The sequence below is a fragment of the Euleptes europaea genome, chromosome 14 (genome assembly GCF_029931775.1).
Source record: "Euleptes europaea isolate rEulEur1 chromosome 14, rEulEur1.hap1, whole genome shotgun sequence".
Lineage (NCBI taxonomy): Eukaryota > Metazoa > Chordata > Lepidosauria > Squamata > Sphaerodactylidae > Euleptes > Euleptes europaea.
Genome location: NC_079325.1, coordinates 55438180 through 55455612, shown reverse-complemented (window position 1 = coordinate 55455612; position 17433 = coordinate 55438180). Strand labels below are relative to the sequence as shown.

At 45.5% G+C, this 17433-nt stretch overlaps 1 protein-coding gene across 1 annotated transcript in view; it reads right to left on the bottom strand.

The window, feature by feature from the left end:
• NCS1 (neuronal calcium sensor 1) overlaps positions 1 to 17433 on the bottom strand; it is a 100286-nt gene that overhangs the window by 33738 nt on the left and 49115 nt on the right. The window contains exon 2 of the mRNA XM_056860362.1: positions 16749 to 16773. Within this exon, the coding sequence (XP_056716340.1) occupies positions 16749 to 16773 (25 nt within the window). The remainder of the gene's footprint in view (positions 1 to 16748; positions 16774 to 17433) is intronic.

The window sequence follows — 17433 nt, the reverse complement described above, 5'->3', positions numbered from 1 at the left end:
ACTGTAGAGTTTCTGGCAATTTCTAGAGCTACCATATGTCCCTTTTGTTCTTTGGATTTTTTTCACAAGAAGTGACATGACACTGCAGCCAGCATTATGGGAGGGTTAATCCCCCCCCCCCGCTGCCACTCAATGGCGGGCAACAAAAGTGTGTGGCAGGGCCCTGACCGGGGGCGGAGGGGCTGGCAGCCCTAGAGGGGGAAAGAGGTTGGACTCAAGAGTCTTTAGCTGTTCTCTGTCTCTTACCTATCACCTCTCTTTTCTTCTGGTAAGAGTCAGCAAACGTTTGCCCACAAAGAAACATATCCAGAAAAATATGGTGGGGGGGGGGGGACGACGACGACAGATAGTTGTTGGAAGAGGCACTCCATTACTGTACTGCCTTCCCTGGTTTGAAGGAGAGCGTTCCCTACGGACAGCCAAGAATAATCACCAGTCTTCCTAATCTGCTGCTTGGCAAGACTCCACTGACCTCCAGCAAAGAGGTTTCTTTTAAAGACCGGAGGGGAGGGGAAGGCTGGGCTGGTTTCTGCAGCTGCAAGTAACGTCAAGCACATCGAACGGCTCTTTAGCTTTCAATTCTTGCCTTTGCAAGAGCTGCATCTTTTGCACACCAGCACAATCAAAGACATTCTTTGCAAAAATCATCTGGGATTGCAGAAAAGAAATATTTTTACCTCCGTCTTTTTTACTACAAGCAGCCAAGGAATCTTACAAAATCAGAATAAAAACCGATTATGCAAAAAACAAACAAACACAAGAATAAATAGCCAGCAGCAGCTATAATCACAGTGAATCCTAAAAGAGCCGTGAAAAAGACAAAAGCCAGCAGAACTAGGTTTATTTACTTCTGGAGGCCCCAACTTTTTTGAGCCTGGAGGTTCCCTTTGAAATTCTGAGGAGAGGTGGTGAGCACCCCAAATTGGCCGCCATAGGAGTTGGAGCCAGATCCAACATTGCTGCTACTGCAGGCAGAGGTGAATGGGATACCCCCCTCCTTACACCTCCTGGGAAGGAAAGAAGCCTGAAGGGGGAACTGAACCACCCGTTCACTAAGGAAAGTCCGGGTGCTTACCAGTTCTCCTGATCCTCCAGTGGAAAAACCTTTAATCTGAATGAGGGCAGCCCTCCCTTACAATGGCCCTGCCCACCTCCTGAAAAGCTTGGGGGGCACCAAGGGAAGAACTGGAGGGCACCATGGTACCCATGGGTGCCATGTTAGGGAACCCTGATTTACTTATTTAGAACATTTCTATGCTGCCTCTTCAGAATCCTGCTCGAGGCAGCTTACAACTAAAAACCACAGTATTAAAAAATGCCCATCAAAAACAAACCATTAAAAAAATCCACAAGCCACCAGACAAAAACAGCATGAAAACTATCCATAACACAGAATCAGACCATTAAAAACTGATAAGATGAAACCCCCTAATTAAAAGCCGGGGTATAAAAGCCTGGCGCCTGAAAGAAAGTAAAATAGGGGCCAGGTGGGCCTCAAAGGGGTAAGGCATTTCAAACGTGAGGTGCCACCACAGAAAACACCCGGTCTCGTGTTGCCCGTTTTTATCCCGTCCTCTCTCCAATGAGCTCAAGGCAACATATGTGGTTTTCCCCTCCTCCATTTTCCGCTCAAAACCACCCTGACAGGTAGGTTAGGCTGAGAAAGACAAGTGGGAATCTCTGGCCCTGGGTGACCTGGTAAACTTCAAGGCAGTATGGGGATTTGAACCCAGGTCTCCATAGTTTGACACTCTAACCACTACTCTAAACATACTAGAGTTGTGGTTAGAGTGTAAATAACCCTCTGTGCTACACACTGAAGAGACCTAAAAAATAAAATAATAAAATTAACAATTCTGCACTTAAGCATTCCAAATTCTGCAGCAGGATTCTGGGACCAGTAACAGGGTATACACATTTGCATAAATTATCTTCATGTATCTCATTTCCCCCCACTCTGGCTAGCCTCAGAGCACAACCAAGAATTATGTGAGACATTGAACCCTTACATCTCAACTGTGAGAAATACAATTTCACCCTCCACACTGGATTCTCGGGGTTTGGTCTGATGCAGATGCCTGTGAGCGGTGCAAAGGCAATACCAAGGGTTGGTGGACTCAGGCAGTAAGGGAAGGAAATGCTCAAATTGTCCTTACTGCTTCCAGCACCAGTGGATCCTCTCCTGCTGGGGGAAGACTTTTTGCAACAGCAGAAAGAGCACACGGGATCCAGCCCACAGATATGAGTGGGCGATACCAACATACTTTCCAGCATCTCTTTGAAGCCATGAGAGCTAGACACTTGCTTTTGTTCAATGAATGCTAAGATTCTCAAGAGACTGAATCACACCCACAGTGCCATGTTCTGGGTTTTCCTGCACTCCCAAAGAATCACTGCATACACACAGACCTGGATATGAACTGCTTGTCCTGGAAGCCTCATATGTATATATCTTGTACAGGCAAGAGAGAACCATAACCAAATTAGTCACCTTTGAGAGATACAGCTCTTCCTAGTGACACAGCCTCTCTGTGTAATGTTTAAGCCAGTCATTCCCAAGCCATGTTCCCCACAGTATAAATTAAAAGTCTCCTGTGAGCCCTGAAGATCCACTCGCTCTCCGTATGATCCCGTGTTCTGCCTTGCCACTTCACAGTCAAACCTGCCTATACTGTATATTGCATACAGTTGGGGCATTCAGTTACATTGGATGCAGACATACAACAGAATTATCTGCCCTCCGATGAGCCTGTCCGTAGCATCTCTGCATGAGTCACTGATCCTATCTTTATACACCTAAAGAAGGTAACTCTTACCTATAGGTAAACCTTGTCAAATGTGCCTCAAATTGTAAGTCATAGACTTAAACTACATAAGACTGAGTTCTGTACAGCACCCAGCACACCGTTAGTTCTGAACAAATGCAGGAGAGGAGCGGTGTTGTTGCTGTTGAACAGAAATAGACTGAATATGCTGCCTCTCATTGGCATGCCACCTACATTATACCGAGCCATTGGCTTGGCTGCTGTAACGTCAGGGAATGTTCAGGGGGAAGGATAAGCCATGGAACATTTGCCACCAGTGCAACTGCTGTGAGTGAAAGCAACGCTCAGTTGGGCTGTATGAAAACCCACACATGGAAGCACAGAGGATGGAGAGAAAGAGGGCCTGAGAAGGCAGGGGGAGCTGAACCACAAGAAGAGTACGAGGCCGGATGGAAGAGGCTAAGGGGCAGGCTGAGGTATGGGATCAGTGTGGCAAAGCCCAGAGTCAAGGAAAGAAGGTTTGGAGGAGGTCAGGAGGGCCCTTCACTGAAGGAGGAACTGTGCGTTGGTGGGAAAAGAGACAAGCAGGTGTAGGAAGGCAAAGTCTAACACAGGTAGTTTGTGCACAGGTACTTTCACGCACGTACACCCCCAGTCTGCATTGGTCATTCCTTGGACTTATGCATGAATTTTCCATCCATTAGAGATGACCTTGCTGCCAGCCCTTGCAATGTCCGGGTCTTCCCATTCCTCTGTTAACCCCCCAATTCTTCCAACTTCCCTGAGCTCAGCCCGGGTGAAACCCCGTGCATAAGGCAAAGTGTGGGCCACTCAAGCTTGGTTTCTCTCACAGCCAATTGCAAAGCAGCGTGTAAAGAGGCGGGGATTCAAATTCTTCCTGCTTCCTTGGAGCTCTTTCTGAGCCCAAGAAAGGCTTTTTAAAACTGAGGCTTAGATTTCTCCCCCCCCCTTTTCAGATTTCTCCTTTTTTTTGTTGTTGTTCTTAAAGTGCTTTTTTATGTGGCAATTGGGTTTGGGGTGAGGAATTTTCTCTCACAGTAAGCACTACAAGTAAGCCAATTACAAAGCAGCATTTAAAGGGGCGGGGACTTGATTTGAGCCTGGAGACTGCTGCTGCATAGACTCCCAACAGGAAAGTGTGGGTCCAGCGAGCAACAAACCTCAGGTAAAACTCTCATGCATAAACGACCCACTGATTCAAATTAGCCCCATCCTTGGCCTTGGGTTTTCCGTCTGCTTCCCGATCATCTCTATCTCCTCTTGCAATCTGATCCAGCACCCTGGAGCAGGAGGCTGGGCTGCCTGTCTGTCTATCAGAAGGCCAGCCTTTGCCAGCAACGTCTGCTGCACTGCGCAGGAACGGCAAGGAAGTCTGGATTACCAGACAGTCACATTTTACCCAGTTTATGACTGCGATCAAGCCTGACCACTCCCTCCCCTCCTTCCCTCTCACATGGGAACAGATGCCCCCCCCCCAGCATGCTCGATGCAGGGTAAGTGAAATTCTGCACCTTCGCCGTCTCTGTTTTTACCCCACCCCTCCATATGCCTGGCCTGCCAAGGGAAGCAATTCTGGGTTATCAATTCAGTGTTGTGCCAGAGGAATGCTCAGCTCTTGGGTGGTGTTTCTGCACCAGATTGCAAATGCCTCCAGAAGGGCTCCCTCTCTCTCCCCGATAGCAGCTGGTCTCCTTGCAAAAAGACACAGGGGTCTGGAGAACCAGCCGGCTGTGCAAGACGGTATATTGTGCCCTGGCGGTACTGCACCCTTGACATAATGCAAAGATTAAAATAATAACAATAGCACTAGAGACAAAATGGGAAAGAACTGGAAGGTTTCACCAAGGAGACAGTAGGAAATGGAATGGTAGGCAAGTGAAAAATCAACCTGGAACCTAAGTCGTCCTATCAGTAACAAGGGAGGATCTGAGCTTACGCAGACCACATTTCAATCACTTCTGCATGACAGGAGGACCACTCGCATGTGGAAACCAGGGATAGCAGGGGTGGTTAGGAATAGGGTAGCCAACCACCAAGTGGAGCCTGGAATCTCCTGGAATTATAACTGATCTCCGGACAAGAGAGATCAGTTCCCCTGGAGAAAATGGCTGTTTTGGAGGATTGACCCTATAGCATTATAACTGACATTATAACTGTTCCCCCCACCCCTCAACCACTGCCTTCTCAGGCTCCACCCCCAAATTTCCAAGAATTTCCCAACCCACAGTTGGCAACCCTAAATAGAAAAAAAAAATCTGAATTGCTCCACGGATTCTTGATTTCCAAACAACCTGGGCTTGTTTCTGAAGTGGAGCCAATGCGTTTTATTGATTTTAATTTTTGTAAGTCGCCTTGGGTTTAGTAGTTAGAGGGAAATATTTCTGAGAAAGCTTGATAAAGGGAGATGTTTTTTGTCCTAGATCAGCTGGGGTTGCGGTGTGAGAAATATCCCCCACAACATTAAGAGAGACTCTGGTGGGTTAGAGAGATATACTTTTTGAGTTTTAATATGTTACCAAAATGTAACTTTTATCAATGACTGTTATATTGATTTTTATCAGTTCTTGTGATGGCCTTTGGCCATATGCAATAAACCTGAACCTGAACCATTACAGAGACTTGCCATGAACAATCTTTCAAAAGCTTGGCTTCTGAAACAATAGACAGACACAAACTTTAAGTTTCATCATGCCAGAGAGAGAATATAACTCTTGATAATACACAAATAATATTTTTGTACATGAGTCTGGTTTTTCTCATTTGAGCAACCGGCAACCTGTAGAATCTTTTATCTTTTATTAAATAAAGAAGAGATTCTTTTTATTAAGCAAAACAGTAAAAAATAAAGACATAAAATCATTAACCTCACAGAAACTGTGGACATGCATGAAACTAAATCAGAGTTCCTAGCATTGTTTATTCATATTATAACTGATTGTAATTGTTTAAAACAAATCAGGTTTTTAGCTTTTTGTCTCTGCTTTTAGGGAGTATCAAAAAAAGACCCAAAGTTCCCAATATCTCACCAAGAGATTTCACTTATTCTTTAACCTCTGTATTCTGAGACTTCTGAGCCAGAGAAATCTTCTTTGCTTCTCACAGGAGCGCTTATTTATAGAGAAAATTATCAATCTTATATTTCTCTAAATTTGGTTCTCACAATCATGTGACTATTTCTAAATATCTGATTGGTAACTCTAAATAAGAGATAGCAAAACAGGTGTAAACAAGTGTAAAACAGGTGTAAACAGGTGGGTTTCTCACTGACAGTCAACATGGGTTTCTCAAAAACAGGTCACGCCAAACTAATCTCATATCTTTTTTTGAAAGAGTGACAAGTATGGCAGATGAAGGGAATGCTGTAGATGTAGTGTACCTTGATTTCAGTAAAGCCTTTGATAAAGTCCCCCATGATCTTCTTGAAACAAAGCTAGTAAAATGTGGGCTGGACACTGCTACTGTTAGGTGGATTGGTAATTGGTTGACCAACCAAACCCAAAGGGTGCTCATTAATAGCACAACTTCATTCTGGAGAGAAGTGACCAGTAGGGTACCACAGGGGTCTGTCCTGGGACCGGTACTATTTAAGATTTTTATAAATGACTTGGATGATGGAATAGAGAGCATGCTAATCAAATTTGCAGATGACACCAAGTTAGGAGGGGTAGTTAATACCCCGGAGGGTAGGGTCAGAGTTCAGAATGACCTCGATAGACTGGAGAGCTGGGCCATAAGCAATTAAATGGATTTCAATAGGGAGAAGTGTAAAGTACTTCACCTAGGCAGAAACAACATAAGGCACAGGTACAGGATGGGAGAGAGTTGGCTTGACAACAGTACATGTGAAAGAGATCTGGGAGTCTTAGTGGACCACAAACTGAACATGAGTCAACAGTGTGATATGGCGGCTAAGAAGTCCAATGCAATTCTGGGCTGCATAAATAGGAGTATTGTGTCTAGATCAAGGGAAGTAATACTACCACTGTATTCAGCATTGGTCAGACCTCACTTGGAATACTGTGTCCAGTTTTGGGCTCCACAATTTAAGAAGAATGTTGACAAGTTGGAGCGTGTCCAGAGTAGGGCGACCAGAATGGTCAAAGGTCTGGAATCCATGCCCTATGAGGAGAGACTTAGGGAGTTGGGTTTGTTTAGTTTGGAGAAGAGAAGGTTGAGGGGAGACATGATAGCCATGTTCAAATATCTGAAGGGATGTCATGTTGATGAGGGAACTAGCTTGTTCTCTGTTGCTCCAGAGACTAGGACACGGAGTAATGAATTTAAACTAATAGAAAAGCGATTCCACCTAAACATTAGGAAGAACTTTTTGACGGTGAAGGCTGTTTGATGGTGGAATGCGCTGCCTCGGAGGGTGGTGGGGCCCCTGTCTTTGGAGGTCTTTAAGCAGAGGCTAGATGGCCATCTGTCGGGAGTGCTTTGATTGAGGGATCCTGCATGGCGGGGGGAGGGTTGGGGTTACTGGGGATGTGTGGGGAGGTAGTTGTTAATTTCCTGATTGTGCAGGGGGTTGGACTAGATGACCCTGGTGGTCCCTTCCAGCTCTATGATTCTATTATTCTAAATAGCCAGTCAGCAAGTGCTTATGGGATCATCTGAGATACCAAGATAAGAAGGCCAATCATAATTCTTAAAGAGCAATTAATGAGGACTTTTTCTGTAATTGTTCTAACTAACTGTCCAATAGAAATGATAGACAAAACAACAGGTGTTCTACTTGCAAACTCAGCAAGAAAGAAGGAATGGTATCATTACTACTGCAACAGGCTGCCCCTGCCCAGCTCCAGTGCCGGTCCTGTTCTCCTGACTTGGGGGGGGGGGGCTGTTGCTCAGTGCAAAAGCCTTGGCTTGTCATGCAGAAGGTCCTGGGTTCAATCCCCGGCATCTCCAGTTAAAAGGACCAGGAAGCAGGGGATGTGAAACACCTCTGTCTGAGACCCTGGACAGCCGGTGTTAGTTTGAGAAGGCCATACTGACCTTGATGGGCCAGTGCTCTGATTCAGTATACAGCAGCCTCATGTGTTCATGTGACTCCCCTCCCCCACTGGAGCCTTGTTGGGGGATCCAGCCAGAAGGTCCAAACCGGCAGCCCCATCTGCACAGCTCGGCTTACTGGCAGGGATGCACCCCAGAGTGGCAGCAACTCACTCCCCCCAGCCAGACTTAGCAATGGGGACAGGCTCACAGTGCATGCCCGTGTTTCTGCCCTGGAGCCGCTGGCTCTTGGGATGGCACCCTCAGGGCAGGACGGAGGTTGGAGCAGGCCAAAGGGTGAGGCCTTGGCAGTGCAACCAGTTCACTTAGAGGAGCTGCCAGGGCAGAGCCCCGTGGAAGAAGGGGCAGGGGCAGCCTCGAGGGGCTGATTGGCCCACAACCCACAAAGGCTGTGAGGGCCTATTTAAACCTCTGGCTGAGGAGGAGGTAGACGGGGCTGCTCCTTGCCCAGTGCTAGTTGTAAGAGAGAGAAACCAACCCAGTTCACCAGATTAGAGTCTGCTACTCATGTGGAGGAGTGAATCAAACCTGGTTCTCCAGATTAGAGTCCACCGCTCTTAACTACATCATGCTGGCAGGCAATGGCAAACTACCTCCGAACGTCTTTTGCCTTGAAAACCCTACTGGGATGCCATAAGTCAGCTATGCACTTTCCACCACCACATATCTCTGATTACCAGTGTCAGGAGGCAACATCAGGGGAAGGCCTCGGCCTCTCTGCCCTGTTGTTGGACCTCCAGAGGAACTGGTTGGCTACTGTGTAAGACAGGATGCTGGACTAGATGGACCACTGGGTCTGATCCAGCAAGGCTCTTCTGATGTTCTTATGTTTCATCCATGCCTGAGGCCCTGGGGATGTGGAGGCCAAGATCCCCCCCCCCTTCACCTGGGGTACAGGAGAAGGCATCAGCTTCTGCACTGAGCCTTTCCACTCTGGGGGCTCCTCCAGGTCGGTAGAACTTCTCTGTGGCAGGCTAGCACTGCCTGCCCTCCCATTTCTCAAATTAAGCAAATTTAAATGACGTTTGAACTAAAACTTCTTGGTTTATGGGGTGGGATTAACAGATTTTTTTAAAAAATCACTTTTGTACTTTTTATTTATTAACATGTCCTAGAGTTAGGAGTCCAGTTCTGCTTGATTTCCAACCCATCATTTCGCAGAAATTCACCCGTGGGATCAGCATTCACACAGCTGTTGACTCTTCGAGCCACAGGCGGCCCGCCCTCTTTAATGACCTGCCAGGAGCTGGGCAAACCCCTGGTTTTGGCAACCCCAGAGAGGCCGAAGCGCCAGGAACTCTGAGCCCTGGGCAGGTCCCCATCCAAGCCCCATGGGACACATTCAGCTTGGAGTGCTGCAGCTGCCGGAGGCCTGGATTTGGGATGCTTCCCAAATTCTCTCAATTGGTGCATCACCAGAAGCTACCTCAGTTATTTCCCTACAAAATTAAACAGATTTGATGTTTATTTGTAAAAAAAAAAGTCCAAATTAAAAAGGAAGAAAAGATTGGTTCTTGTAGGTTATTCGGGCTGTGTGACCATGGTCTTGGTATTTTCTTTCCTGACGTTTTGCCAGCATCTGTGGCAGGCATCTTCAGAGGAGTAACACTGTGTTACTCCTCTGAAGATGCCTGCCACAGATGCTGGCGAAATGTCAGGAAAGAAAATACCAAGACCACAGTTACACAGCCCGGATAACCTACAAGAACCAATGAACTCTGACTGTTAAGCCTTCGACAATATTATGAAGAAAAGATTGCTGGCTGCCAGGTTTTGATTTAAGTTACACACGTGCCTGCAGCATTTTCCATAGCCTTCTGAAACCAGATATTTGCCATTAAGAAGCAAAAAAAGCCCAATCCTGCAAAGTTTCAGCTCTTCTCTCTCTTCCCCTTAGTGGTCTGTCTCTTTTGCCGAAGTGCCACCTCAAACCTTAAAGTAGTGCCTGGAGGAAGCCATCTTGACATACTGAAACTAAGGCAGGACCTACAAAGTCATTTACCCAGCAAAAAAGATGACCTGGTTTCTCCTAATGCATTTGGCCTAAACCCTTGAATTCCTGCCAGCAATGAAGGCCACAAATGCAGGCAGAAAGTACCATCTGCGGAGGTCCTCCATTAGTGCGGAAAACTGAGCAACGCCTTTTTCGGGGTGACCATACGCTCATCCTTCTTCCCACAGCATCCGGGTGGGCCTAACAAAGCACCTGCAAATCCTGGTGTCACATTCTGCTCCTCTACTTTATTGCTGGGATTTTGCGTGCCCCACAGAATTAAGCCAAGGAGAGTGGTCTGACACCAAATCCAACCTTTGGCTCTCCAGTGCGAACAAGGACTGTGTTTTCCAATCTTCAAGGTCTTCAGGGCTCACACTACACTACTAATTGTCACAGTCAATCAAGTGAGAAGACAAAGACTCCCGCAAAAATGCAAACGGAGATTACCCTTTCTTGCTCATTCATGTGGGAACAAATGATATTGCCCGACACAGCCCAGAATGTATTAAAAGAGACTATGCGGTTCTGGGTAAGAAGGTGAAGGACCTGGGGGCGCAGGTTGTGTTTTCATCGATTCTGCCTGTTGAAGGTCGTGGCTTAGGAAGGGAAAGAAGAATATTACAAATTAATGACTGGATGCGTAGATGGTGTTGTCAAGAAAGGTTTGGATTTCTGGACCATGGCTTACGCTTTCGAGAAGAAGCTCTTCTATCGGGAGATGGTTTGTACCTCACGAGGGTAGGAAAAATGTGTTTGGTGAGAGCCTCGCAAACCTCACCAGGAGGGCTTTAAACTAAATCCTATGGGGGAACACCTTAACGCCTAGTATGCTGACAATAACTACAGACGAGAACAATAAAGATTTGCAGGGAGTGGCATGTATGCCTGGAAACATAAACTCACGGGTAAGTACAGAAACGAAAACCTCGGGGCACATAAACCAAGGATTCCGATGCTTGTACACTAATGCGCAGAGTATGGGAAACAAGCAGGAAGAACTCGAACCCCTAATACAGGAAGAGGATTTTGACCTAATAGGCATTACTGAAACATGTCACTCATGACTGGAATATTCAGATTGAGGGGTACAACTTGTTTAAAAGGGATAGACAGATAAGGAAGGGGTAGCACTATATGTCAAAGATGTGTATACTTGTGAAGAAATACATGAATCTGAAAATGGAAGTCCAGTCGAGAGTCTACGGGTCAAAATAAAAGGAGTAAGAAATAATCGTGATATTATGGTGGGGGTCTGCTATCAACCACCCAACCAGGCAGAGGACTTGGATGAGATGCTCCTAGACCAGATTACAAAGTTCTCAAAGAAACGGGACACGATGGTCATGGGAGATTTTAATTACCCTATCTGTTGGAAGTCCAACTCTGCTAAAAATGCAAGATCCAATAAATTCCTGACTTGTCTTGCTGACAACTTCCTATTCTAGAAAGTGGACAGGGAAACAAGGGGATCTGCTATCTTAGACTTGATTCTCACCAACAGGGAAGAACTGGTCAATGAGGTTAAAGTAGTAGGCACCCTGGGTAGTAGTGACCACGTACTCTTGGAATTTACAATCTTGGGGAAAGGAAAAACCTGTATGTACTCAGACCTGTACGTAGTCAGGTTGGACTTTAGGAAGCCAAATTTTAACAAGCTTAAACGGATGCTGGGTAGAATCCCATGGTCAGAAATACTTAAGGAGAAGGGAGTTCAAGAAGGGTGGGAGTTTCTTAAAAATGAAATACTGAAGGCACAATCACACACCATTCCTATAAGAAGGAAAAATGGGAGGAGACTAAAGAGGCCAGGGTGGCTCCATAAACAGCTTTTTAAAGAGTTGAGAAATAAAAAAGACTCCTTTAGGAAGTGGAAGCAGAGCCTTATAACCAAAGAGTAATATGAACAAATAACTAGTGCTTGTAGGGGGAGTGTTAGAAAAGCTAAAGCTCTGTATGAGCTTAGGCTGGTGAGAGATGCTAAATACAACAAAAAAGGGTTCTTTTTGTATGTACAGAGTAAGAATAAGAACACAGACAAGATAAGCCCATTGTGGTGAAATGGTGAAATTGTAATGGGAGATGAAGAGAGAGAACTCCTCAATTCCTACTTTCCCTCAGTCTTTTCTCGTGAGGGAAGTGGTGCTCAACATGGCACAAACAGAACCCATGATGAGGGAAGGGATTTGCAGCCGAGGATTGGCACTTGGGTAGTGCACAAACACCTAGTTTCTTTAAATGAAATGAAGTCCTCAGGGCCGGATGAATTGCATCCAAGGGTACTTAAAGTGCCCTGCTGTTGTGGCAGTGGCCGGTACACTGCCACCGCCTTTCTTGCCCGGTTCACCTTCCCTCCTTCTCCTCCCACAGCACCTGCTGTTGCAGCGGTGGCCGATACACTGCCTCTGCCTCCTTCTCCTCCCCCGGCCTGCGTGGCGGCGGTCCTGGAGTCGGGCTGCAAAGGAGGGGTGGGAGGGAAAAGGGAAGGGTAGTCGACCCGCACAGCGCTGAAATGCACCATATAGCACAGTGAGTTGCAGCGAATATTTTTTTTAATCGCGATAAGGCAGTGATTGCTAATCCTGGGTTAGTTTCGGAGGGAGGTGGGTTGAACGCAAAGCCAGGAGGCGGGCATGCGTTTACAAAATGGAGATTTGCTATATTAATGGGAGAAAGGCAAGACAAACAAGCCATGCATTAACGCCCAGTGTGAACTCTTGTTTCTGCCATACAGAGTGACTCTTGTCTTTATTCAGATGTAGTGAGAAACCAAGAATAAGCCCTGGCAACCCACAGGCATGCAGACTGCCCCCCTTCCCTCTACAGCTCAGCTATTAAGAACTTCTACATCCCAACTGCAGTCCTGATTTGTGGGCAAGAACCACACCGCAGTTTATGGTTCAAATGAAATGACAAATTAGGGCTTGTTGCCCTTGTCTTTTTTCTTATATAACTTTTTTCAGATATAAGTTACTATAATAACAACTACATCATATCTGCAAAGACTGTAACAGACACCCTTAAAAACACTAATTTATATATAATACAGAGGAAATAATATGTATTCATAGTGGAGAGATGATAACTGTAACACTGTTCAGCTTTATATTCAAAAACTTCTTAATGTTCCAGCTAGAGCTGTTAATCTGGGACTTTTATCACCCTGATGGGTAGCAGAACAAATTAACAACATTTAATTTCCCTCCTCTCATATAGGATTTTTGTGCTCTCCAACTTTCTCCCCTGCTGATCAGGGATTGTCAAAAGCAGGCCAAATGCTTACCTGTAAAGTGTGATATATACTCAAGCTCTACTCACACAGGTAAAGCCCATAAGTGAAGCATGCAGCTAGTAACAATAATGCTTTCCATTTATATGGCACCTCCAGTTTTAACGCTCTGCAACAGTCCTTACTACAATGCTGTATAATTACGTCCATATTGACAATTGAAGCTGAGAAACAGTAAGGTGTCTAAGGGCCATCTAAACTGCATTCCGACACCACGATAAAGTACAGTTTGTGCAACAAACTCAGATAGGTCATTTATGCATGGGTACTTTCACTCACGTTTACCCCTGCTCTGTCTCAGTTGTTCCTTGGAGTTCTGCATGAGTTTTCCATCCATTAGAGATGACCTCGCTGCCAGACCTCACAAATCCTGGACCTTCCCATTCCTCTGTTAACTTGATTATTCCCACTCCCCTGAGCTCAGCCCAGGTGAAATCATTGTGCATAAGGCAAAATGTGGGCACGCAAGCTTAGTTTTGTTCACAGCCAATTACAAAATAGTGGGTCCAGAGGCAGGGATTCAAATACTTCCTGCTTCCTCAGAGCTCTTTCTGACAGGAGAAAAGCTTTTTAAAACCAAGGCCTGGATTTCTACCCCCTTCTTTTCAAATTGTTCTGTTTTTTGTTCTTAAAATGCTTTTTTATGCAGCAATTAGGTTTTGTGGGGAGGGAACATTTATCTCACTACACTCAATTGCGAAGCAGCATTTCAAGGGGTGGGGATTCAAATATTCCTGATCTGAGCTTGGAGACTGCTGGTGCATAGACTCCCAACAGGAAAGTGTGGGTCCAGCGAGCAACGAACTTCAGATAAAACTCCCAGGCATGGAGAATGTACTGTGGAAATGAATTTAACTTTGAATTAATTTGAATGTACAGGTTTATATAAGCGTGTTATTATTTGTTTTTAAACGTTGTAGTATATGATATAATCCCAGGATAAAGAATGATTTAAATTAGAAAATATATGCAAAGGGAAGTACTAAGAGTATAAACAGATAGAGGAGGATGGTGGGGAAGTCAATTTTTTTCTTTTCTTTTTTCTGGTATTGATTAAATTAGTAATGTTTATATCTTTTTAAATCAATATAACGCATATTGTTTTGATATTATTAAAAATAAAAAAAATCTTTTTTAAAAAAGGATAAATGACCATAGTCTACCAGAGATAAATAATAAAACAGGATTTGTCTGCAAACTCTGGCATGTATGCTTCTTCCTTCTTTTCTGCCTCCTTGTTAGGAGGACATTCTGCACGGTAATGCAGCCACAAAGGGCAGTGATACTCAACAAATTTGCTTTGTGAATTCAAACATTAGTACAAACTATGGTCGGTTATGTATGGGTACTTTCACTCACGTTTGCCCCCAGTCTGTCTCGGTTGTTCCTTGGAGTTATGCATGAGTTTTCCCTCCATTAGAGATGAACTTGCTGCCAGCCCTCACAAATCCTGGGACTTCCCGTCCCTCTATTAACCCGATACTTCTATCTCCCCTGAGCTCAGCCCGCTTGAAATCCCCATGCATAAGGCAAAGTGCGGGACACAGAAGCTTGGGGGAGTGATGTTTCTCTCACAGAAAGAACTACAGCCAATTACAAAGCAGGGTGTCAACAGCCGGGGACTCAAATGCTTTCTGCAAGTTTTTTTCTGAGCAGAAGAAAGGCATTTAGAAACGAGGCTTGGGTTCCCCCCCCCCCCCCGCATTCCTTTTAGGGCGTTCTGTTTTGTTTTTTGAAATGCTTTTTGACCCGGCACTTTGGTTTCCGGGGGTGTGTGTGCTTTTCTATCAAAGAAAACACAACAGCTGCTTACAAAGCAGCATTTCAAGATGTGGGGACTCAAAAGCTTCTAGTTTTGAGCTTGGAGACTGCTGGTGCATAGATTTGCAAGAAGAAACTGTGGGTCCAGCGAGCAACGAACCTTAGGTAAAACTCCCATGCATAAGTGACCTATGATTACCAAACCAGCTACAAACTCTAGTTTGAAATCCTGGCCCCAGTTGGTTAGGCTGCTGGTATTCGAACATTACTACTAACTAGAGTTGTCTGAATTATTCATGGCATGGGTGAGAGTAGAACCAGGGACTTCTTGATTCATTGTTCAGTCTTTTGGCTATTATGCTATAACTAATATCTAAGAAACTAAATGTGGGCTAATGAAGCTAAAATCAGGACTTTGCTATTCTCTGCACATGGCACCCCTTGCACTCTGCCATCCAAGAGAGACTTTAGATGTTAGAAATCCCTTCCTTCTTTTGCAGACTGGCTGTGAGGAGCCAAGTGACAGCATTCCAGCTTCCTCTGGATCAGGCACTGATCATCCCCTTTTGTAGCTGCTTTACATGTGGCCCTTCATCAGCCACAAGGGAACTGCAAGCGGATTGTGAGCAATGAATCTATTAAACAGTTTAAGATTTCTGAAAGACCCAATGCATCCAACTCCAGGCTTGCATCCTTCTAAGCTGATCTATACAGTGACTCTCACAGAAAAGCAGGGTGTGAGCTCCTCCAAGGTCAAGTAATCACTCCTTCTAATAGCCAAGAAGCTAATCCTTGTTATGAATTCAAAAGCAGCAAAATAGGGGTCACTCACAGACAAATCAGGGCTTTCTACATGCCCACAAGATGCCCCAAGTTTGCAGAAAAAAATATGACTTGTAAAATAAAAAAGGGAGTGGGGAAAGACCCAAACCCAGCCTCAGGAGGACCAAGCATACTCCCAGAGGCCCAAACTTCTGAGACCCCAGCAAGTTCTCGCTGTTGTCCTCTTAAAGAAAACCTTCTCGGGCTGCACAAGCAGAATGCACGCCCCTGTTTTAACTGGGCTTCGATCCTCAAGAAGTTCTTAATCCTGACCTAAATCACACCTGCACCATCAGAGATGCATCTACTTGGTAAATTGGTCCTTGCCCCAACGACAGAGTTGGGTTCACCCTGTCTACTGAGAACACAGATATAGTTAGGTGTCATGCTTGGAGAGCACCTTTCCTATATCAGGGCTGAACTAGGTGAGATTCGAAAGATGTGGTATCCGTCTTTTTTTACTAAGCATAGCTAATCTTATCGGAGCATTGGCAGGGGTGCCCAACCCTTTTTCTTATTAAAATTGCTGTCACACACACACACTGAGAGAGAGCTGTGTTTCTACCTTTGTGGTGAGGGAAATAAGAAAGATCCTGTATTGGTTCCCCCATGGGTGGGAAAGCAACTGAAGAAGAGTCAGAACAATGGCCTGACAGAAAAGGTTCATCCAGACACAGGCACACACCTGCAGTTGCTCCCATCAGATTCCCGGAAGCTACATTTCAATAAAAAGAAGACGATTCATACATTTCTTGGCATCTGGCCCACCTCTTTCTGTTTTTCTTCCTTGCTCGTCTTCTATCACATTTTCAGGTGCCCAATCTCCAGATAATTCTCCCCACCATTTGTTTCTTTGCCTAACCCAGATTTCACTCCTTCGTAAACCACAACTTTCTGAATGGCGTTAAGAAAAGCAGCCTCACCTCCCCCAGCTGTGTTACTTTGCAAAACTGCATTTCCCAAGGAGGGCAGCGCATGTGGACAGTTAAGCCAACCAGGTATACACAGGTCCATTCAGCTCATTTTTCCACGCATGTGCACGCTCGCGAGCTCACAAGAATCCAAAATAAAGCAGGGTACTCACCATTGCTGAACCTCCTTCTCTGTAACTGAAAAAGAAACGAGAGAGAAAGAGAGAGAGAGAGAGAGAGAGAGAGAGAGAGAAGATAATAAGGGCTAGTTCAGCCACTCACCCACCTTACTTGATTTCCCAGGACACTTTAACACTCTAGGCTGGTTCACATGTACAAAAAGTCCTCTGCACTTGATTACTGGCAGTCGGATGTGTGAATCGGCTTCACCAAAAAGCACTGTTATTTGAGGCAATCTGACAGCTCTGCTTGGCCCATTCACACATGCGATGGGCCATTCACACATGCAAGTCATCCCTCAATGTTGCAGTCCTCCATTTATGAAAACATGCATGTGTGGACCAACATCCTAAGATGCATTCATGGGGACTCTCCTTTAGGGCTGTCGATTCGGTTCATCCTGAACCGAAAAACTACCGAATTTCCCCCGATTTGGCGGTTTCCAGTTCGGATGGAACCGAACTAAAAAAAAGGCGGGAAAAGGAGGCGCCGAATTTGGCGAGTTCGAGTGAACGCCAAATAAATTCAGCAGGTTTGGCGTTCCCGAACCTGCCTTTTCCCTCCTTTAAAGACCTCCCCGCCCGGTTTCCTGGGAGTCCCAGGAAACTGGGCGGGGCGGTCTTTAAAGTGCTCTGCGCTGCCTGCCCAGGCAGCACGGAGCACTCCCCCCCTCAGCTG